The sequence below is a fragment of the Jaculus jaculus genome, chromosome 1 (assembly GCF_020740685.1).
Source record: "Jaculus jaculus isolate mJacJac1 chromosome 1, mJacJac1.mat.Y.cur, whole genome shotgun sequence".
NCBI lineage: Eukaryota > Metazoa > Chordata > Mammalia > Rodentia > Dipodidae > Jaculus > Jaculus jaculus.
Genome location: NC_059102.1, coordinates 87,617,650 through 87,642,251, shown reverse-complemented (window position 1 = coordinate 87,642,251; position 24,602 = coordinate 87,617,650). Strand labels below are relative to the sequence as shown.

Below are 24,602 nucleotides of genomic sequence, written 5' to 3'. Positions count from 1 at the left end.
GCCACAATGAGAAAGATTTCATTTAATCCCAGCACTCAGAAGTAGGTGGATCCCCATGAATTTCAGACTACATAGTGAAATCTAGATCAGCCTACCTTGAAAAACCAAAAAGAAATGTAATATTTGCTTAAACAGCACTTAACACTAAAATTGGCAGAGAACAAAAAAATACAAGTTAGCCCTTAGGGATCTAAATGGCTGCAGAAAATAGGTAGTACCAGTACCCATGTAAACATAGATGCACTAAGTGATACATGAGCCCATTCTCACCCACTCTGCTTGCAAATGAATAATGAAAAGAAGTAACGACTGGGGATGTAGCTCTATTGGAAAAGTGCTTGACTAGCATGCATGAAGGCCCTGGGTTCAATGCTCAACTCAGAATAAGCAGTGGAATGATATATGCATTATAATCCCAGAACCAAGGAGGTGGAGGCAGAAAGGTGGGAGAGGCTTTTTTTTTTTATTTTTATTTTTTGGTTTTTTGAGGTAGGGTCTCACTCTAGCCCAGGCTGACCTGGAATTCACTATGGAGGGTGGCCTCGAACTCACAGCGATTCTCCTACCTCTGCCTCCAGAGTGCTAGGATTAAAGGTGTGTGCCACCACGTCTGGCTCAAGAACTTTTTATATTTGAGAGAGGAGTGAGAATGGGCGCACCAGGGCTTCCAGCCACTGCAAACGAATTCCAGATGCATGTGGCCCCTTGTGCAGCTGGTTTGCGTGGGTCCTGGGGAATTGAACCGAGGTCCTTTGGCTTTGCAGGCAAGTACCTTAACCGCTAAGTCATCTCTCCAACCCCAGGGGTTTTTTAAGTCAGTCTATCTACAATAATACTCTCAACAAAAAGCCAATGTATTTTTCTTCATTACAAATGTTTTGCAAACAAAATGAAGAAATGGCAAAGTAATAATGGGATATTACAGACTGTAGGAATTTAAGAATGTAATAAACAAGCACAGCAAATTTGAATTTATTTTCAATTTTATTTAACTTTCATTGTGTATATGCAAGATAATTTTTTAAAATGTTGGGTCAACAAGTGTTAAGTTATAAACTGTAAAAATATATATTTGCTACAGTGCAAAAAATCCAATTTGAAAGTAATGAAAATTTTACATAATTTCTGGTGAGTTAACACTGATAAATTCATTAGAATCCTGCAAAGGTCATATTCACCCCTAAATGTTGAAATGCTGATACATTATTAATTTTAAGGTTCTGTCAAGTATAAAATTGTGCTTTTAACTGTTATCATATGGAGGTAATTTTTCACATATCAACTGATTTATCTGTATAATTACTATAAAAGCATACATGTAACCATTAGTTTCCTAAGCAATGCAGATATCTAAGGCAAACTTGTTATGGATGTTTTTAGCAAAAAGCACAATAACTGTCAAGGTGGGGCATGTGAGTTCATGATTTTCTTAAACCTGGCAAGCTCAGTGAGCCTCAGAGTTTTAAAACAATTGATTCAACCTAAAAAACAGTATTTACAAATGCACATTTTTTATTCACAAGCATAAAAATTAAAATATTGTACAAGAATAAAACTTCTATGTGCAGTGCAAGTTTATCCCACAGGTTTTATTTATTTTACTTTTGGGGGACTAGGGAGTGAACCTGGGACCTCGTGTGGGCTAGGCAAGTGCTCTCCCACTGAGTTATGTCCCTAGGCCTCTCTGAGACAGGTTCTCATTAAGTTTTCTAGGCTGGTCTTGAACTTGGAATCCTCTTTTTAAAGTGACTCTATCAACAATTTATGTTCCTGAACAAAGATTTCAAAATCAAAGACTCTACATTTGCATTTTAAGCATGTTCCAAATAATTTTGTAAGTTATTAAGTGTAATTTCATTGTACCAATTGGATTCCAATAGGAGCATTGCAAATGAACCTGACATTGGATAAGATGGAAAGAACAATCCTGGATATTCAGGATATACTCCATTAAACAAGATAACATATAACTTAAAAATGAAGATATATATTAAATTTAAAGTCAGACTTTTAGGTGATTTGGGGATTAATGACTACCAATGAGTTTAGTAGTAGTCACTAGGCAATAAGACCTCTTTCAGAAAACTACTGCAAACTGCAATCTAAGCATTTTAATAAATACACTTGTAATATACACATATTTACTACACAGTCCCAAACATACAAAATCTTACACAAATAGTTGCTCTTAAAATTGCAATATTATAACTCCTTTGAAGTTAGGTTGAGTTTGCCATTACCCAAACAAACAGCTTCAAACATAACACCTAGAATGATGAGTTTCTCATGATTTCGAATACACAAATGCCATTAACTCTAAAATTCAGAAGAGGTACAGAAAGTTCAGGAGCTTCAATAAACCTCAGGGTACTTAATGGCATTTACATTCTGAGATGAATCGGTGTAAATTACAATTCATTGTACATTACCTCCACTTTTCAGTTTTCAAAGGTTCTTAGGACAGGAAAAACCCTTGAATGTTGCCAGGCAGTGTCTACTCCCTCAGCACTCTATCAAAACTGATGACACTATCTAGATGAGAGGTGCTCCAAAACACTTCCTGCACCACTCCACGCTGACACTTGGAGGGGTGTCTATGCTCTGTAGTTTACCAAGAATCTCCGAAGGCAGACTTCTGTATGCAAGTTCATACTCATTGTCAAAAGCCTCTGAAAGACATTTGGAAAAAAAAAAAGACTTTCAACTATATTTGAAAATATAAGCTATGCATTTAAAAGTAATAACTGCATATATTTGCATACTTAAAAGTGATAATTTTTTTTTACCTCCCTCCCACCTGTCCCTTTTTTCAGTGCAGGTGAACACCCAGGCCCTTGTGTGTATGGCAGGTAAATGGTTTAGCACCACAGCCCCACTCCACTTCCATTTAAACACACACCCTCCCCCCAAACAAAAACAACTCCTAAAACTTTGAAAATAAAATAAAACTTAGAGAATAAAGCTACTTTTACTAACCCCTCAGAAGCCAACTTACCAATATCAATGTTTTCTCTTCCAAGAGATACTAATGATAAGAAAAGGATTTCTCTGTATAGACTCCTATAAGACAAACATTTTCAGTTAATCAGCAAATATACAGATACAGGTTTTGGTTTTTGGGGTTCTTTGAGACAGACTATTCTCATTCTGTAAACAAGAGTGGCCTGGAACACTCTATGTAGCCATAGTTAGACTTCAGCCATCCACCTACCTCCTGAGTCCTGGAATTACAAGAGTGATGACCAAGCCTGGCAGGTACGATTAAAACAAAAAAAGAATATATCAAGTTCCATATTAAGTTGTTATTTAACCATATATATCTTTGCTTAAACTTAAGATTTCCTTTCATACAGGACTTCAAAGAAGACTTTGAATTTGGTTATTTGCTTAATATGTTTTTTAAAAATATTTTATTTATTTGAGAGAAAAAATAGGCTTGCCAGGGTCTCTCAAACACTGCAAGTTAACTCCAGATGCATGCACCACCTTGTGCATCTGCCTTACACAGGTACTGGGGAATTGAACCTGAGTCCTTAGGCTTCCTAGGCAAGTGCCTTAACCATTAAGCCACCCTCTAGCTCCAGTATGTTCTTTTTAAAAAACTTAAAACTTTCATAAACAATACACCATGATCATAATCCCCTCCCACCACTCTCCCAAGTCCCCCCTCCACTGAATCCTCCTTTCCAACTCATCTCTATTTTGATGTCATCATTTTTTCCCCTCCTGTTATACAGATATTGTGTAGGTAGCATCAGCCACTGTGAGGTCATGAATATCAAGGCCACTTTTTGTCTAGATGATAGCATTGTAAACATTCCTCCCCTTTGACTCTTGTGTTCTAAATAAATAAATATATATGTGCTTATCTATCTTATCTATCTATCTATCTATCTATCTATCTATCTATCTATCTATCTATCTATCTATCTATCTATCTATGTCCTGGGTTTAACATACTAAAGGTATATGAGATGTATCTTTAATGGATTCAAATATAAACAAGGTAAAGAGTACATTAAAATATTTCTGTAGGGCTGGAGGAATGGCTTAGCAGTTAAGGAATTTGCCTGCAAAGCCAAAGGTCCCAGGTTCAATTCCTCAGGACCCATGTTAGCCAGATGCACAAGGCATATGCGTATGGGATTTGCAGTGGCTGAAGGCCCTGGTGCGCCCATGCTCTCACTCTCTCTCCCTCTTCATCAAATAAATAAATAAAAATAGAAAATATAAAGTTTGCATTACTTTTAATAAAAATATTTTCATCCTATGTATGAGCCCCTAATTCAAATATTAAATTTTTTTTTTTTTTTGATTTTTCAAGGTAGGGTCTCACTCTAGCCCAGGCTGACCTGGAATTCACTATGTAATCTCAGGGTGGCCTTGAACTCACAGCAATCCTCCTACCTCTGCCTTCTGAGTGCTGGGATTAAAGGTTTGCACCACCACACCTGGCTGATTTTTTTTCAAAAATATTTTTTTTAATTTTTTTTATTTATTTGTTTGAGAGCAACAGACAGAGAGAGAAAGACAGATAGAGGGAGAGAGAGAGAATGGGCGCACCAGGGCTTCCAGCCGCTGCTAACGAACTCCAGACGTGTGCGCCCCCTTGTGCATCTGGCTAATGTGGGACCTGGGGAACCGAGCCTTGAACCGGGGTCCTTAGGCTTCACAGGCAAGCGCTTAACCGCTAAGCCATCTCTCCAGCCCTCAAAAATATTTTTTAAAATCTTTTATTTATTTCTTAGAGACAGAGAGAGAAAGAGAAGGAAGGGGGGTGGGGAGAGAGACAGAAAGAATAGGTGCACCAGGGCTTCTAGCCACAGCAAACCAACTCCAGATGCATGTTCCACCATGTGCATCTGGCTTATATGGGACCTGAAGGATCGAACCTGGGTCCTTACGCTTCTCAGTCAAGCACCTTAACCACTCAGCCATCTCTCCAGCCCTAAAATATTTTTTAAAAGAAGATAAGGGTCAGGTGTAGTGACGCAAGCCTTTAATCCCAGCATTTGAGAGACTGACGTAGATCTCTGTGAGTATGAGGTCAGTCTGGACTTCAGTAAGACCCTACTTAAAAACAAAACAAAACAAAAAAGAAACCCAACAACAAAAAAACTTGCCTGGCATGATAGTGCATACATTTAATCCCAGGACTCAGAAGACAGAGGTAGGAGGACTGCAATGAGTTTTAGGCTACCGTGAGACCACATAATGAATTCCAGATCAGCCTGGGTTAGAGTGGGACTCTATCTGGAAAACCCCCAAAACAAACAAACAAAAAAAAACTTTTTAAAAAAGGTGGGGGAGGAGAAATGTCAGTGGGTAAAGTACTTAATCAGCAAACACAAGGATCTAAGTATGAGCTCCAGGACCACAGTGAAGAGCTAGGTGTGGGGGTATACTCTGTAATTACCCAACACAGGAGGTAGATATTAGGAGGATCTCTGGATCTTACTCACTAGCCACTAACTAGAGGGCTCCAGGCCAATTAAGTGACACTGTCTCAAAAAGAAGTGCTTGGTATTCCTGGGAGTAACATCTGAGGCTGCCTTCTTGTTTCCATATATATGTACCCATATGTGCATGCATACCTCTGCATATATGCTGACACACCACGATCTTTTTTTTTTTCTCTTATTTACTTTATTTGCAAGCAGAGAGAGAAATACACACACAGAGAGAAAATAGGGGCTGGAGAAATGGCTGAGTGGTTAAGGTGCTTGCTTGCAAAGCCTAAGGACCCAGGTTTGATTCCCCAGTACCATGTAAGTGGTGCATGTGTCTGGAGTTCATTTACAGTGGCTAGAGGCCCTGGCATGCCCATTCTCTCCCTCTCCTCTTTCTGCTTGTTTCATAAATAAATAAATAAAAATTTACAGGCAGGCATGGTGGCACACGCCTTTAATCCCAGCACTTGGGAGGCAGAGGTAGGAGGATTGCCATGAGTTTGAGGCCGCCTTGAGACTACATAGTGAATTCCAGGTCAGCCTGAGCTAGAGCGAGACCCTACCTCGAAAAACAAAACAAACAAACAAAAAAGTTTACAGTGGCTAGAAAGAGAAAATGGATAGGTGTGCTAGACCCCCAGCTACTGCAAACAAACTCTAGATGCATGCGCCATTTTGTAATTTTTTTTTTTCTTTTGGTTTTTCAAGGTAGGGTCTCGCTCTAGCTCATGCTGACCTGGAATTCACTATGTAGTCTCAAGGCGGCCTCAAACTCATGGTGATCCTCCTACCACTGCCTCCCAAGTGCTGGGATTAAAGGCATGCACCACCATGCCTGGCTGCATATGCGATTTTGTATATCTGGCTTTATGTGGGTACTGGGGAATTGAACCCTGGTCATTAGTAGGCTTTGTAGGCAAGTGCCTTAACCACTAAGCAATCTCTCCAGCTCTACCACACACCCACACAAGCAAAACAACATAAGTTAATGGAGGCTGGGGTTCGGTGGCATAGTACTTGTCTGATATACACAAGGCCTCCCCTGGGTTTGAACACAGTCATTACAACTAACAAGAAAAGAAAAATGAAAAAGAATCTCAGCATTTGGGAAATTATGGCAGGATTGACTATAAATTCCAGGCTAGCCTGGGCTACATAAGAAGGACTGCATCAAGAATTTTAAAAGAGGGCTGGAGGATGGCTTAGCAGTTAAGGCATTTGCCTGCAAAGCCAAAGGACCCAGGTTCGATTCCCCAGGACCCACATTAGCCAGATGCACGAGGAGGCGCACACGTCTGGAGTTTGTTTGCAGTGGCTGGGGGCCCTGGTGCGCCCATTCTCTCTCTCCCCCATCTTTCTCGGTCAAATAAATAAATAAATAACTTAAACTTTTTTTTTTTTTTTTAAAGAAAAAGGGAAAAGGCTTCAGGATGAATGCTGCTGCTTTTAGCTGGGTATGGCTGCTCACACCTTTGATCCCAGCACTTGGGAGGCTGAGGTAGGAGGATCACTTTGATTTCAAGAGCAGCCTGGGCTACAGAGTGAGTTTCAGGTTGGCCGGGGCTGGCTAGAATGAAACCCTGCTCTAAACGCCCCACCCCTAACCAAAACAAAAAAAAAAAAAAGTAAATCAAACAAGCTGGGGATATAGTTCAATGGCTAAAGGAGCTTGTTTGCAAAGCCTGCTGATCTGCATTTGATTTCCTAATACCCATGTAAAGCTAGATACATAAAGTGGTGCACGCCTCTGGAATTCATTTGCAGTGGTCAGAGGCCCTGGCATACTCATACTCTCTCAAGTAAATAAGTGCATTTAAAAAATTTTTTTTGTTGTTCATTTTTATTTATTTGAGAGCGACAGACAGAGAGAGAAAGAGGCAGAGAGAGAGAGAGAATGGGCGCGCCAGAGCCTCCAGCCATTGCAAATGAACTCCAGATGCGTGCGCCCCCTTGTGCATCTGGCTAATGTGGGTCCTGGGGAATCAAGCTTCGAACCGGAGTCTTTAGGCTTCACAGGCAAGCACTTAACCGCTAAGCCATCTCTACCACCCAATAAATACATTTTTTAAAAAGGGTAAAGAAAGGGAAAGGTGGATAGAGTGTGGGTATGGAGGCCCTAGTCCAATCTTCAGCACTGCAAATATTAAAAAATAAAAAAAGTGTCAGATGTGGTGACACTCACCTTTAATCCCACTGGAGAGGTAGAGTAGGGAGGATCACAATGAGTTCAAGGCCAGCCTGAGAGTACATAATGAATTCCAGATCAGCCTGGGCTAGAGTGAGATCCTACCTTGGAAAACCAAAAGAATTTAGTGTTATTTCTTTTTCTTGTTAAATTATTTTTAATTTTATCTATTTATTTGAGAGAGAGGCAGACAGGGAGAGAAAAACAGGCATGCCAGAACCTTCAGCTGCTGTAAACAGACTCCAGATGCATGTGGAACCTTGTGCATCTGGCTTATGTGGGTCCTGAGGAATTCAAAGCTGGGTTCTTTAGTTTTGCAGGCAAGCATCTTAACCGCTAAGCCATCTCTCCAGCCCAAAGTGTCAACTCTTATCGTTTTCTTTTAGTCCTGGGATTAAAGGCTTGAGCCAACCACCTTTTTAAAATAACTTTTTTTAAAGTACATGTGCTGAATGTGGGCATGTGTGACACGGTATATGTGTGCGGAGGTCAGCGGACCAGTTTTAGGTGCCAGCCTCACTTTCCATCTCATTTAAGTAGGGTCTCTCCCCCCACCCTTGCTGTTGTTGTGACTCCTATGGTCACCTTCTGCTCTGGGAAATCTTGCTGTGCCCACCTCCTTTGGCCATTAGTGTGCTGGCATTACTGAAGCTGCCGGTTTCCAGCTTCTAAGTGGGATCTAGGGATTGAACTCAGGTACTCAGCATTGAGAGTCACTATCCACTGAGCAATCTTGGCAGTCCTCCCACTGTATGGGTTTTTTGTTTTTGCTTTTTGTTTTTTGAGGTAGGGTCTCGCTATAGCCCAAGCTGACCTGGAATTCACTATATAGTCTCAGGGTAGCGTTGAACTCAGCAAATCTCCTACCTCTGCATTCAAAATGCTGGGATTAAAGGCGTGTGCCATTACACCTGGCCACTTTATGTTTTGATACAGGGTCTTTCACTTAACTACAGCTCACCTTAGCCAGCAAGGCCTAGGGAATTCACCTGTTTCTACTTCCCACCACTGTGATTACAAGTGTACCCTAGCATATCTGGCATTTTATATGGGTGCTAAGGATGTGAACTCAGGTCCTCATGCTTGTGGCAGCAAGCACATCAACTCTAAGCAATCTGCCCAGACCGCCTTTGCTGACTCTGCAGGAGGTCATCTTAACTGCAACAGTTCAGAAACTACGTGGATCCATCCAATTTTCGTCCTGTCACTCCAGAGGTTTATTTCCAAAGAAGGCACAACTGAGGAGATATTAAGGGAAGGGTAGAGACATTGGCTGATTGTGTCCCCTTTATCAAAGCTTCTCTGCAAAATTCACTTAGGCAAGATGGGGCAAAGTACAGATCCAACACAGGGAAGACACTACTAGAAGGCAGTCTCACATCCTCTGATGTCACTGCTTCCATCATTTTTTAAAATTGATTCTATTTCTAATCCTATTATTGTTTTACTACCAACAAGAAAAAAAAATGTTATCACAGAGGAGCAGAACAAGTATAACTTATCTACATCAATGTTAATAAATTCACAGATTTCCAGTGAGGAGAAATATTTACAAAATGCACAGTACATTCTAGTCACTGATGACTTACCGTTCTACAACTTATTTTTCCAAACATACACAGTTGTTTGTTTGTTTGTGGGAAGGTTTCACTCTAACATAGGCTGATTTAGAGCTTAGTAGTCCCAGATTAGCCATGAACTCACAGCAATCCTACTACTGCTGGGATTAAAAGCATGCCACCATGTCTAGCTCAAACACACTTATTATGTTTGCAATCAGTTATGAATCTATATATTTGAATAGAACTTATCAAAACAACCAGATAAGCTGGGTGTGGTGACACATGCCTTTAATTCCAGCACTCGGGAGGATCCCTATGAGTGAATTCCAGGTCAGTCTGAGCTACAGTGAGATCCTACCTCAAAAAACCAAAAACACAAAAGTAACCTAAGATAGATATTTAGCAATGAATATGCATTTCTTTTACAACTTAACTATAAATATCTCTCAACTTTAAAATGTGACATCGAGTGTCATCAAGTAAAAAATGTTGAGATTACCTTTGTCTTTTCATGTCTGGCTTCAGCTGGTGGGAAAGCAGGCTGATGGGCTTAAGAACATCATTATGCTGGATACTCTGCCTGATGGCTTCAACTAAAGTACTTGTCGCTTGTTGTTCAGCTGATAGAAGGGACGGTTTCTTTTCAGAATCTAGTAAGAAAATAGTTTTTCTCAACTACTAGCAAAGATTTTTCCAAAGTTCTGTCACTTTTTAATAGTCTATACAACACTAGCTTCCTCTTTCCAGAAAAATGTATGCCAATGGCTAATTAAAAACTATTTCCTGCCAGGCCTGGTGGTGCATGTCTTTAATCCCAGCACTCTTGGAGGCTGAGGTAGGAGGATTGTCTTGAGTTGGAGGCCAGCCAGAGACTACATAGTGAATTCCAGGTCAGCTAGGGCTAGAGTGAGACCCTACCACAAAAATAAATAAATAATAAAAATAAATAAACTCAGGGATGGCAGGCTGGAGAGATGGCTTAGCAGTTGAGGTGCTTGCCTGCAAAGCCAAAAGATCCATGTTTGATTCCCCAGGACCCATGTACCAGATGCACAAAGTGGAGCATGCCTGTGGAGTTAGTTTGTAGTGGCTAGAGGCCCTGACACATCCATTCCCTCTATTTGCCTTTCTCTCTCACACATACACATAAATAAGACTAAATTTAATTTAATTTAAAAAAGCAAATAAGAAGATGTCTCAGAGGTTAAAGGCACTTTCTTGCAAAGCCTCCTGGCCCAGGTTCAATTCCCCAGCCACCAACATAAAGTTGGATGAATGTCCCTTTGAAGCAGCAAGAGACACAGGTGTGCAACCCTCCTACACAAACACACAAATAAAATTCAAAAGCAGGCATCAAAATAGTTGTCTCATCTTTTCCTCTTTACATAAATATTTTTACTTACTTAGTTGCAAGCCAAGAGAGGAGGGAGAGGAGGAGGGGAAGAGAGAGATTGAGAGAGGGAGAATGAGCATACCAGGGCCTTTTGCCACTGTAAATAAAGTCCAGAAACATGCACCACTTTGTGCATATGGCTTTATGTGGGTACTGGGGAACTGAACCCAGGCCATCTGGTTTTGCAAACAAGCAACTTTAACTACTGAGCCATCTCTCCAGCCCACCTCCAATTCTAGTCTTCATTGCTGAATCATATTCTACTGCACAGATGGATTATTCATAAGCTATTTATCCACTAACTGGATGGCTGTTTGGGTTGCATCTGTTTGGTCTGGTGTGTCTTGAATTTTACTTACTTAGGTTCCTCCATGAGACATATAGGGGCTCTCCTGGTTCCTGATGAAGGTTGATGTTATCCCATAACAGTTGAATATATACAAGTTTGCTGTCCTGACACAGAGATGACAGAGGAAGCTAAAAGAGGTTCATAAAAGCTTCATTAGTTTTCCAGTTATAATAATTAGTTACCAGTAGGCCTGGCAATACTTGATTATATGTAAAACAGATGAGTTTTTTAAACTCTGAACCTAAAATTCTGAGTAAAAGTTTTAATTTTATTAACATCTGATAATAAATGTCTATGTCATTTTGACAAAGGAATGGATTAATAATTTGGTAACTGGAACTGTGGTCACACAAAATGCTAACCAATGTTACAACAGATTATTTTATTTTTTTAAGTAGGGTCTTACTCTAGTCCAGGCTGGCCTTGAACTCTTTACAATCCTCTTATCTCAGCTTCCTGAGTGCCAGAATTAAAAGTGTGTAACACCATACGCAGCCTACAACAAATTCTAAGTAAGACAACAGGGTGAGGATTTCCATTATCTTACCGATTATGTTTAATGTATGACTTCTCAAAAAAAAAAAAAAATCATTCAAAGCCAGGTGTGATGGTACACACCTTTAATCCCAGCATTTGGGAGGCAGAGGCAGGAGGATTGCCATGAGTTCAAGGACAGCCTGAGACTACATAGTGAATTCCAGGTCAGTCTGGGCTACAGTGAGACCCTATCTTGAAAAAGCAAAAAAGAAAAAAAACAAACACCAAAATTATTCAAACTAAAATTTATAATACTTTAAGAAAAGACTGTGCTTGGGTATGTTAGTGCACACCTTTAATCCCAGCACTTGGGAGGCAGAGGCAGGAGAATCACTGTGAATTCAAGGGCAGCCTGGGACTAAAGTGATATCCTACCTAGAAAAAAACAAAGCAAAGAAAATAAAAAGGAAAGGAAAGATTGTATTATGCCCAAGGTGTGTTTGGGGTCAATGTTATAAACTGGAGAATGTTAGCAACTACTCTCTCCCAAAGAATCAAATATACCAGATCTCAGTATAAGAAAATAGTGGCTTTAAGAGTCAGGCAGCTGATCTTAGTTTTCCAACTCTTGTTAGGGGTGTAATTTACAGAAATTAACTTTTCTACCTTTTATAAAAATATCTGTTTTACGAACTTTAGTATATGACCATACAGTAATATGATCATGATCTCTTTCCTTTGCTCATTTTTTTGTCCCCTATCTCCTGCTCCCTATCCCGAGGAACCCCCCCTTTTCAAGAAGTCCTTCCTTTTGTTCCTGTCTGCACTCCCAGCCAAAATGTTAATGGGGTCCAAACCATGCTGGTGTTGCAGGGGTGTCGGCAGCCAACATGGGGTCATGAATGCACCAGTGGGCTCATGTTGAGAGGATAGTGTCTAACTTTTAATTTTATCATCTGAAGCATACAAATATGGCCCTTCAAATAAAGTGGTTGTAAGAATTTCAGGAGAAAATATAAGGTACCTTTCTAGCCACCTGTGCAGCTACACAGGACTATTATAATTAATAGGTTCAAGCCATAAGCATGGATGTGCAAACACTATGTACAACTCTAGGAACTGTGAGAGAGGGGACAATCTTCTCCATCTACTTTTCTCCTTACTGCTGGCTGGATGTCACTGAAGATAAGAGCCTGAAGATAAGAGTCAGTCATCCTGGACAAGAAGACCTTAGAAATGGAGGTCACAGGCAGGTGAGGTGGCTCATGCCTGCAATCTCAGCAGTGGGAAAGGGGGAGAAAGCTGAGGTAGATCACCATGAGTTCTAGGCCAGCCTGAGGTACAGTGAGACCCTGCCTCAAACAAACAAACAGAGGGCTGGAGAGGTGGCTCAGCAGCTTAAAGCGCTTTCTTAAGAGCCTGAGGGCCTAGATTTGATTTCCCAGTGCTCATATAAAGGCAGGAGCACAAAGTGTGCATGTATCTGGAGTTCACTTGCAGGGGCAAGAAACTCTGACATACCCATTCCCTCTCCCCACTCTCCTTGCAAATTAATAAATATTTTTAATACTTTTATTTATCTGCAAACAAAGAGAGAATGGGCACACAAGGGTTTCTAGCGGCTGCAAGTAAACTCCAGATGCATCTGCCACTTTGTGCATCTGGCTTTATGTAGGTACTGGGGAATCAAACTTGGGTCGTTAGGTTTTGCAGGCAAGTGCCTTAACCACTGAGTTATCTCTCCAGCCCTAAATATAATATTTTTATTTTATTTTTTTAAATTTTTATTAGCATTTTCCATGATTATAAAAAAAATATCCCATGGTAATTCCCTCCCTCCCCCCACAACACTTTCCCCTTTGAAATTCCATTCTCCATCATATTACCTCCCCATCTCAATCATTGTACTTACATATATACAATATCAACCTATTAAGTACCCTCCTCCCTTCCTTTCTCTTCCCTTTATGTCTCCTTTTAACTTACTAGCCTCTGCTACTAAGTATTTTCATTCTCATGCAGAAAATATAATATTTTTAAAAGAATAACAAAAGGGGGGTGGAACAGGCACACAGCTTTAATCCCAGAACTCAGATGCAGAGGTAGGAGGATTGCTGTAATTTCAAGGTCAGCCTAGGACTACAGAATGATTTCCAACCCAGGTCAACCTGAGCTACAGGGAAACCTTTCATTGAAAAAGGTAAACAAAGAAAAAACAAAGGGAAGAAGGCAGAAAAGGAGGGGAAAAGGGAACAAAAACCAGAAGGAGCTCAGATCCCAAACATTGCACAATCCCTGGACCAGCATCCAACCTTTATGTGTGAGAGTAAAGCTGTCACCTTGTTAAACTACTAATATATGCTTCCAGTAGCTTGATGTTAAGTCTCATTTCTAACTAGACCAATGGAGTCGAAGTATAGATGTTGGTACCTCACCTGTACACCTTCATTACAATGTTCAGATGTGAGGATAAGACCCGGCAAGTTACTAGGAAGATCCAAACGTCTGAAATACCAAACAAGGTTCCAGAAAATGATTGGGTGTTGATTGATGAAGGAGGATGTATGAATCACCTGATCACCTTCATTTTCTAGTAGAGATTCAAGTTCTTTCCGAAGCACTAGTGGACTCAAATAAGGCACAGAGACAGGAGGAGGATTGGGCCTTTTTCCTAAAGGGTCCTTTGAAAAATATGAAAAAAGTGGATATTATTTAATGCTATATTCTTGCTAGTACCTTCCAAAGAGATTATATTCTCTACTGTGTTAACATCATTTATTTCAACATTATATGTAGCAGAACATCCTAACAAATGAAACACTTAATCAAAGAGAGAGCCACTCAATTATCCTTATAGTAAATAGTTACAAGAGAAAATTAATCATCTATATTTCCACGGACCATGTGGCACACGGTCATGACAAGTGTACTGTCTTAAATGGAGTGGTTTTTGTGTGAGTAGTCTTGGTGAGACAGGTGTGGTGGCTAATGTTTGGAATACCAATACTCAAGAGGCAGAGGAAGGAGGAGTGCAGCAAGGTTAAGGCCAACCTGGTCTACAAAGCAAGTTTCAAGCTTTGGGTTTTACACAGTGAAATTTTCATCTCAAAAAATTGGGGCTAAGCCAGGCATGGTGGCACACAACTTTAATCCCAGCACTTAGGAGGCAGAGGTAGGAGGACTGCCATGAGTTCGAGGCCACCCTGAGACTACATAATGAATTCCAGGTCAGCCTGGGGTATAGTAATACCCTACCTTAAAATAAAATAAAATAAAATAAAATAAAATAAAATAAAATAAAATAAAATAAAATAAAATAAAATAAAATAAAATAAGGGGGGGGCTAGGGATTAAGCTCAGTGGAAGAGGGCCTAGGAAGGCATCTTCAGTGCTAGAATGAAAGCCACCATTGCATTTGATTGCAATAAAAACAGCAGGACTTCAAAACTCAAATACAGTAAAGACTTGGTGGGGGGGGACACCAGAAGAAAAATATAGTCCTTGTAATGTATGCAAGTTATTCTGACAAGCTCATTAACAGTGAGTACCAGTACTTCCCAGAATGTGGTCTAAAATCCCTTTTCCCTCTAAAGGAAGGCTTCCTAGAGAAATAGCTGACTGTAGTGTGAAACATTTTCATATAATAAAGCAAGGAATTGTGAATAAATTAAAAATTACTAGTAGAGGGCTGGAGAGTTGGCTCAGTGGTTAAAGGCACTTGCTTGCTAAGCCTCTGGCCTGGGTTCAATCCCCTAGTACCCATGTAAAGCTAGATATATAAAGTGGCACATGCATCTGGAGTATGTCTGCAGTGACAAGAGGCCCTGGCATGCCCATTCTATTTCTTTTTTTTTTTTTTTTTTTAATTATTTATTTATTTATTTATTTATTTGAGAGTGACAGACACAGAGAGAAAGACGGAGAGAGAGAGAGAATGGGCGCGCCAGGGCTTCCAGCCTCTGTAAACGAGCTCCAGATGTGTGCGCCCCCTTGTGCATCTGGCTAACGTGGGACCTGGGGAACCGAGCCTCGAACCGGGGTCCTTAGGCTTCACAGGCAAGCGCTTAACCGCTAAGCCATCTCTCCAGCCCCCCATTCTATTTCTGATTCTCTGTCGCTTTCTGCTTGCCAATAAATAAAGATATTAAGAAAAATTACTACTAAAGTGTGTCAAAACATCAAATAAGCCATTCCCCAGCCCCGATTATACTTCTGAAGTCATCACTTACACACATCTACTGAAATATTTACAATTGATGCATTGCTTGAAAATTCCTTCAAAATAATCTAGGAAAAAGAACTGAATAAAGATTTATATTTAAAAAATGGCCATACACTAAAAGTTACTGAAGCTGAATGATGGGTCAAGACATTCATACTTTTCATTCTGTACATATTCAAAATTTTCCATATTATAAAACTCAAGGGAGCCAGGGCAATCACTTAGTTGGTAAAGTACTTGCCTTGCAAGCATGAGGACGTAAGCTCTACTTCCCAGAACATGAATTTAAAAATACATGGACCAAGCATGGTAGTGCATGCCTTTAGTTCCAGCACTTGGGAGGCTGAGGTAAGCGAACTGCTGGGAGTTCAAGGCCAGCCTGGGCTACAGAGTGAGTTCCAGGTCAGCCTGGGCTAGAGTAAAACCCTTCTTGGAAAAAACAACAACAAAAAATTTGGGTGTGATGGCACATGCCTCCTGGGATCCCAGCACTTGTGAGTCCAAGGAATGAGGATTGCCTCAAGTTTGAAGCCAGCCAGAGCTGCACAACAAGACCTCATCTCAAAAAGCCAAACTGAAACAGGAGTTTAATATGAAGGCCAGACTGACCTTAAGCTTGTTATTTTCCTACCTCTACCTCCTGAGTATGGGCATGCTCCATCACACCTGGCCAAAAATAAAATAAAATAAAATAAAAATAAATAATATTGGTGGGTTGTTTTTTTTTTGGTGGGGGGGGGCGCTTTTCAAAGTATGGTCTTACTCTAGCTGAGGCTGACCTGGAATTCACTATGTAGTCTCAGGGTGGCTTCACACTCACAGAAATTCTCCTACTTCTCCCTCCCAAGTGTTGGGATTAAAGGTGTGTACCACCATGCTCAGCTGTTTGTTTGTTTTTGAGCCAGAGTATTCTGAAGCCCAGGCTAGCCTTGAACTCATCATAATCCTCCTACCTCAGCCTCTAGCATATGTGACCAACCAAAAAGATTTTATGTGTCACTTTTCCTGTGATTAAAACCAGTCAGCTATGCATAGTGGCGTACTCCTTTAATCCCAGCACTAGGGAGGCAGAGGTAGGAGGATCACCATGAGTTCGAGGACACCCTGAGACTACATAGTGAATTCCAGGTCAGCCAGGGCTAGAGAGAGACCCTACTTCAAAACAAACAAACAAACAAACAAACAAAACAAAACAAAACAAACAAAACAAGTCTTGCACAGAAACATGTAGTGATCTAATCCACACTTCCAATTTACAAGCAGACACAGTATGATTGCAATGCTACATACCACCACTTCCTGTAGGCTGTTTGGAAGACTAACTGTTGAAATGCCATGAAATGGTCGTTGGGAGAAGTCAATATTTTGCAAAGGGCCTCCAACACTGTGACTTCGAGTCAAGGATACATTTCGTTTTGATAAACTATTAGGTATAGATGCATTTTTCACGGTTTGGGCATCTCCATTGGTTTTCTCTATTTCGTCACTTAAATAAATAAAGAAATGTGTTACTATTAGAAAATCATATGAAGCTGGGCATGGTAGCCTTTAATCCCAGCACTTGGGAAGCAGAGGAAGTAGGATCACCGTGAGTTTGGGGCCACCCTGAGACTACATAGTGAATTCCAGGTCAGCCTAAACTAGAGTGAGACCCTACCTCAAAAATCCAAAAAGGAAAAGGAAAAGGAAAAGGAAAAGGAAAAGGAAAAGGAAAAGGAAAAGGAAAAGGAAAAGGAAAAGGAAAAGGAAAAGGAAGAAAGAAAAGAAAAGAAAAGAAAAGAAAAGAAAAGAAAAAAAAAGAAAAGAAAGAAGAAAGGAAAGAAGGAAGGAAGGAAAGAAAATAAATCATGTGAATCTGGATAGCTCCAGTATTTTCTACATTTTCAGTCTCCTAAGTATGCCTGAGAAGAATCAGCATCCCTTCTAAGATTTAAATCTGGAGGTATGACTCGGGCAGAGCACTTGCTTCCCATGTGTGAGGTTCTGGGTTCGAGTCCTAGCACCGCTCTCCCCACAAAATATTAAATATTTTTATAAAACTGATCAGAACAGATGGAACAGATGACTAGTTTAGGAAGAGGACATATGTAAAAATTTGAAAAGATAAAATGTCCTTTCAGGTGCTTTCTTCAAACATTATTTCAGCTTAAAAATACTTTATTTATTCATTTATTTATTTTTATGAGAGACAGAATGAGAATGATGGGTGTGCCAGGGCCTCTAACCACTGCAAACAAACTCCAGGTGCATACACCACATTAAGCATCTGGCTTTACATGGGTACTCGGGAATTAAGTCCAGGTCCTCAGGCTTTGTTTGTTTGTTTGTTTGTTTTTTTAAGGTGCTTAGGCAAGCACCTTAACCACTGAGCCATCTCTCCATCCCTGGCCAATATTTTTTCAAATGCTTGTTACACAGCACCACCATGTCTATCACAGAGGCAAGATCTTATTTACATACGGGTGCTGGGACAAAGTCTCACTACATAGCCCATACTGGCCCTGAACTTTCAATTTCCTGACTCAGCTTCCTGAGTATTAGGATTTCAGGCATGCCTTGCTACCCCAGCCAGGTTGTCTATAAATACAGAATATTGGTAAGAGTGTCTAATTTGATGAGTTTCTGTATCCTGTGATACCTTGGCTCAACTTCATGGCTTGTTTCTTCAGTTATGGTCTGGCTGTGTTTCGAGAAATCCATGAAGTTGATCAAGTCTGGTTCTGCTGAAGTGCGCACAGGTTCACTTGCCAATGGAATGCTGCCACTTTGTAAACTGTCACCAGAGGTACTTGGTTTCAAGAAAAAGCTAAATATGGGATCCAAAAAAAAAAAAAGCCTGAGTGTTCAAATTTTCATTTTACTTTATAGTAAAATAGCCATTAGTGAATTTGACAATCCATGAAGAAATAATTGCCTACTTCAAACATATGCACTTCTGCTCTCATTCCCTCTATTCTATCCAAAAATTAGCAAATGAAGCCAGGCATAACAGCATACACACAGTCAGGAGGCAGAGGTAGGAAGATCAATGTGAGTTCATGGCAGCCTGGGACTACATAGTGAGTTCTAGGATAGTCTGAGCAAGAGAGATAACCTACCTTTTAAAGAAAGAAAGATAGATACATAGATCTGTGGAGGGAAGGGAATTATCATAATTTATTGTCTATAATTATGGAAGTTGTCAATTGAAAAAAAGTTAAGGGCTGGAGAAATAGTTTAGCTAGTTAAGGCACTTCCCTGTGAAACCTAAGGACATATGTTTGACTCTTTAGGTCCCATGTAAGCCAGCCGTACAAAGTGACACAAATGTGCAAGGATGCATATGCGCACAGGTGGTTTGAAATTCAACTGTGGTAGATGGAGGCCCTGGTGCACCAATTCTCTCTCACATACATTAAAAAAAAAAAAAAAAGCCAATCTGTTGGGCTTGCCTCAAAAAAATGAAAAATAGAAAGGAAGGAAGGAAGGAAGCCAGCCAGCCAGCCGGGCATAGTGGCACACGCTTTTTAATCCCAGCACTCAGGAAGCAGAAGTAGGAAGGCTGCCATGAGTTCTAGGCCACCCTGAGACTCCATAGTGAATTCCAGGTCAGCCTGGGCTAGAGTGAGACCCTACCTCAAAAAACCAAAAAAAAAAAAAAAAAAAAAAAAAGAAATTGCAAATGAAAAGGTTCATAGTAATTGAATGTAAGACTTTTAGTTTCTCACCACTATTTAAACAAATGCTGAAAGAAGAGGTAAAACAAAATATTTTCATGTCATAAGTTAAAAAAAAAAGCATGCTGGGGATTATGGTAGCACAGCTCCAGCAATTTCAGCTGAGGCAGGAGAATCAGGTTCAAAAATGATCTGGGTGATATAATAAGGTTTTGTCAAAAAAAAAAAAGAAGTGAAGGGGTAAAGTAAAGAGGGGAAGGGAGGGGAGAGGAAGGGAGAAAAGAGAAGAAGATAAGGCAGAAGAGGGGAAGAAGGCTTAGCAGCAGTTAACCTTAAAATACTAACCCTTTTTCCCTCAATCTGTTCTTGGTTGGGTGATTTCCACCAACAATGTGAACCTGACTGCAACAACTGGGCTATATGGGATCCTATTTCAAGTATTCCCCCACCAAACCTGGCTGGGTAGGTGGGTATGTTCTGACCAGGCATCATCACATGTCTTTAATCCTAATACTTGGTAGCCTGAGGTAGGAGGATTGTATGGAGTGAGCTCCAGGCCAGGTTTGTTTGAGACCCTGCCTCAAACAAACAAGTCTAGAAATATGTGTTCATGTTGAGTTGTCCATAATACTCTTTTTTTCTGTTTATAAAGAACCTCCATTATATCTCTAGTCATTTCTACTCTTCTCAATACATTATTTTCATCTTCTTTCTCCTCACTTTGGGTATGTGTAGGGCCTTATAAAAGACATTAGAGAATTTTCTGAGACAATTGTTGTTGTTTTTGGTTTTGGTTTTTCGAGGTAAGGTCTCACTCTGGCCCAGGCTGACCTGGAATTCACTATGTAGTCTCAAGGTGGCCTTTAACTCATGGTGATCCTCCTACCTCTGCCTCCCTAGTGCTGGGATTAAATGCATGCACCACCACACCCTGCTTTGTAAAAGTATTTTGATAGGGTTTGATTTTCACAACTGTACACATTTACTCTTCAAATAATTGGTTTAAAACTGTGCATTTTATTGTATGCAACACTGATCTGTAGCTAATGGTATTTATAATGAAGTCTTCAGGGGAGAAGTATGTTAACACCTTCACTTGACCTCTCTATCTCTATCTGATCTATTATTTATTTATTTAGAGACAGAAGGAGATTGAGTAGGAAGGAGAGAGAGAGAGAGAGAGAGAGAGAATGTGAATGAGAATGAATGGGCACACCAGGACCTCTTGCCACTGCAAAGGAATTTCAGACCCATGGGTCACTTTGTGCACCTGGCTTTATGTGGGTATTGGGAAACAGAATCTGGGCAGTCAGACTTTGCAAGCAAATGCCTTTAACCATGAGCCATGTTTCCAGCCCTGTTATTGTTTTTTGAGAGGATGATTTTGAATTCCTGGTCCTTCTGGCTTTACTGACCAAGTGCAGGAATTGCTGGTATAAGCCACCATGCCTTTTCTCTTTCTCTACCTGTCCGGCCCCCGCCACTCTGTTTTTGTTGTTGTTGTTGAGTCAATGAGTTTATTGGGGTTACTTAATAGTATGGAGAGTGGTTGCTTACAGGAAGGTGGAGTCCTTAAAGCAGGCACCTTGATGGGGCTCCCTGTCTCAAGATTACTTCCTTGGATGCTCCTCCCTCAGATGCAGGGACCCCAGAGCAGCTGCACCATGAAGTCTCATCCCATTGGCCTCCCCTGCGCCACTAAATTTAAGGAGCTCCTGAGCTCCATCTGTGGGGGTGATCCCAACATAGGGAGCTTTGTTGAAATAGCTTCTTTGGGGTCTCCATGCTGTGTAAGTAAGCCCTCATCCCAAGACTTAAGGAACAGTACTTGTGGGGGTAATCCCAACAAAGTGAGTCCCACTGAAATGCTGCTCTGGGGTCTCCATACTCTTGGATAAGGCCACGGGGAGGTTTTCATTCAGGATGGGATGAGACTTTAAGATAGGATCTCACTCTAGCTCAGCCTGACCTGGAATTCACAATGTAGTCTCAGGGTAGCCTCGAACTCATGTCTATCCTTCTACCTCTGCCTCCTGAGTGCTGGGATTAAAGGTGTGTGCTACCATGCATAGCTGCAATTTAAAATATCTTATTTTATTTACTTGCTAGAGAGAGAATGGCTGCACCAGGTCCACTAGCCACTATAAATGTACTCCAGACACATGTGCTGCCTTGTGCATCTGGCTTATATGGGTCCTGGGGATTCAAACCTGGGTCCTTTGGCTTTGCATGCAAGCACCTTAACAACTAAGCAAGCTCTCTAGTTCCCTGGCTAAAATACTTATTTGGGCTGGAGAGAGTATTCACCGTAAGCACATGTGCGTGCACACACATACACACACGCCCTTTAAGGTGGCAGCCCAAATAAGTATAAATAAATAAATAAATAAATAAAAAGAAAGGGGGCTGGAGAAATGGCTTAGTGGTTGAATGCTTGCTTGTGAAGCCTAAGGACCCCAGTTCGAGGCTCAATTCCCCAGTACCCACATAAGCCAGATGCATAAGGTGGCACATGCATCTGGAGTTTGTCTGCAGTAGCTGGAGGCCCTGATATGCCCATTCTCTCTCTCTGTCCCTCTCAAATCAATAAATAAAAATAAACAAAATTTTAAAAAAAGACAATGATGGTTCAGGAAAAAAAAAATAAACCTCAATATCCTATGCTACTTATTTATTTTTCCCTCAAGGTAGGCTCTCACTCTAGCTCAGGCTGACCTGGAATTCACTATGTAGTCTCAGTGTGGCCTCGAACTCATGGTGATCCTCCTATCTCTGCCTCCTGAGTGCTAGGATTAAAGGCATGTACCACCATACCCAACTTATTTTTTTTATTTTTTAAGCAATATTTTATGGAGTCAGGTGCAGTTAACACCCACAAGCTGTTGACCAAAGAGACTACAAGGTCTCCAGAAACAAGACAGATTTCTGTCAGAGCACTTGTTTACCCACCAGAAGTTAATGGTAAGACCCTAGTGCTGAAGACACCATATGCTGTCAGCACAGAACATGGAGAGACCTGGCTGGAATCTGGAACAGAGCCAGTCCCCAAACAATTAGCCTATCTAATTCTGGAAGGTGCTGCATGGGCTACCAGGGCAAAGTGGCCAACATAATTTATCCAAGCAACTAGAGGTCTAAGCTACTCAGCAGCACACAACTCGACGTAAGGCTCACACAAGTGCAATAGTGGCACACACCTATGATGGGTAAGCAACTGCTCTTGGATTGGCTAACAGACCCACTCAGTGGAAAGGAACCCATATCTGGAACTGGGAAGCAAGTCAGAATTGTATCCAGATAAAGATTTTTTACTTTCCAATACCATGTTCCCACTAATCATGGGCTACAAGAGGGTCTATACCCATTAATAATGGTTATCCCATTTAACCTGTGCTGAATTAACTCTCTGTTGCAGAATCTGTTTCTCTTTTTCAGATGGGAGCTGGACCCAGTACACTCCAGCCCAGCCCTGGCTGAAACCACAGAAGAATTGGGGAAATGAGCAAGAGTGCTGCTTTCTCAGTGAACCTGATATCACAATGGTGAAGGAGATAGACCCTGAGAACACTCAACACCTACCAAACAGAGATCCACAGGCTCCTAAGAGCTCATCACTGAAGTAGACTTAGAACACACCCAACATGGCTCAGGGAATTTTGTGGAAGAGGGGATGGAACAACTGTTAGAACCACAAATTGGGACATTATGCACAGAGACATTGTCTCTCCCCTGTAACTGACTGCTGCCAACACAATGCATGACCCAGCATCCCCAACGAGGAGGGCCCCTTTGGAAAAGGGGCAGAGATGAGGGAAAAGATGGTAGCAACAAGTGCTGCTTATATACTAAGTATGTCCAGAACTAATAATAAAAAATTTTAAAAAAAAATTTGGACCCAGGCAGTACACACCTTTAATCCTGGCACTCAGGAGGCAGAGATTCTGGAGCTTGTAGCCTCTTATGATTCTCCAGTCTCTGATCCCCTGCATGACTGGGTTACAGATATGTACGGTGTATGGATGTGCTCAGTTGTTTACATGGGATCTGGAAGGTCAAACTACGGCAATTTCAGACCCTCTTGCTTGTGTAGGAAGTGCACTTAACTGGTGAGCCATCTCTCCAGCCCAACATATGTGTGTGTGTGTGTATACACACACACACATACATACATACATACATACATACATACATACATACATGTTTTTGGTTTTGCGAGGTAGGGTCTCCCTCTAGTTCAGGCTGACCTGGAATTCACTATGGAGTCTCAGGGTGGCCTGGACTCACAGTGATCCTTCTACCTCCACCTCCTGAGTGCTGGGATTAAAAGCACATGCCACCACGCCTGGCTATGACTATATATATTTTGTAAGGATATATAGTCAAGACTATATCATACATAGGAGAACAGGTGTTTTATTAGATAATGAGTGAGAATGGAGAAAAATGATAAGGAAAAGAGGGCCCTTGAGTTGGGGAGATGGTTCAGATAAAGCACTTGTTGGATAAGTAAGGACTGGAGTTCAGATCCTCAGCTGAGGAGGTGGCTCAGGAGTTAAAGTCACTTTTTTTTTTTTTTTTTTAATATTTATTTGACAGAGAAAGAGGAAGGGAGGGAGGGAGGGAGGAAGAATGAGCTCACCAGGGCCTCTAGCCATTGCAAGTGAACTCCAGACTCATGTGCCCCTTGTGCATCTGGCTAACATGGGTCCTGGGGAATTGAACCTGGGTCCCTTGGCTTTGCAGGTAAACACCTTAACCGCTAGGTCATTCCTCTAGCCCAAAGGCACTTTCTTAAAGAGCCCCAGCACCAGTCAGGTGTGGTGGCACACACCTTTAATCCCAGCACTTGGGAGGCAGAGGTAGGAAGAGCACTGTGAGTTCAAGGCCATCCTGAGACTGACTACATAGTGTCACTAGGTCACTACACTACATTAGGTCATTATACTAGGTCATCCTGAGCTAGAGTGAGACCCTACCTCAAAAAAAAAAAAAAATTTCCCAGTACTTAAATTACCTAAGTATTAGTGGGCATAGTGGCACACCTGCAACCCTGACGTTTAGGAGGCAGATGGGATTCCTGGTGCAAGCTGGCTAATTAGGATCTTGAGACACTGCTTTAGTAAAAATAAAGTAGACAGCAATCAAGGAAGACACTTCACATCAGTCTCTGGCTTTTGTACACATACAAACACACATACATAAAAAGGATCGGGAGAAAGAAACCTTAAGTAGGGCAAAGTGGCACAGGCCCGGAGTCCTAGGGCTTAGCTCAGGCTGAGAGGCCTAGGACTCAGGAGACAGCCTGAGA

General features: G+C 41.1%; 1 protein-coding gene across 2 annotated transcripts in view; it reads right to left on the bottom strand.

The window, feature by feature from the left end:
* Positions 1–965: 965 nt before the first annotated feature.
* The window catches only part of Dennd4c (DENN domain containing 4C), a 143,715-nt gene continuing 120,078 nt past the window's right edge, over positions 966–24,602 (bottom strand). Inside the window, exons 27-33 of one of the 2 annotated variants that reach the window (XM_045148685.1) lie at positions 18,277–18,444; positions 16,929–17,124; positions 13,852–14,097; positions 10,950–11,067; positions 9,697–9,847; positions 2,996–3,060; positions 966–2,669 (exon numbers count right to left, since the gene is read on the bottom strand). In XM_045148685.1, coding sequence (XP_045004620.1) covers positions 2,533–2,669; positions 2,996–3,060; positions 9,697–9,847; positions 10,950–11,067; positions 13,852–14,097; positions 16,929–17,124; positions 18,277–18,444 — 1,081 coding nt within the window. In that variant the 3' untranslated portion in view covers positions 966–2,532. The remainder of the gene's footprint in view (positions 2,670–2,995; positions 3,061–9,696; positions 9,848–10,949; positions 11,068–13,851; positions 14,098–16,928; positions 17,125–18,276; positions 18,445–24,602) is intronic. The other variant, XM_045148693.1, reaches the window with a different exon arrangement.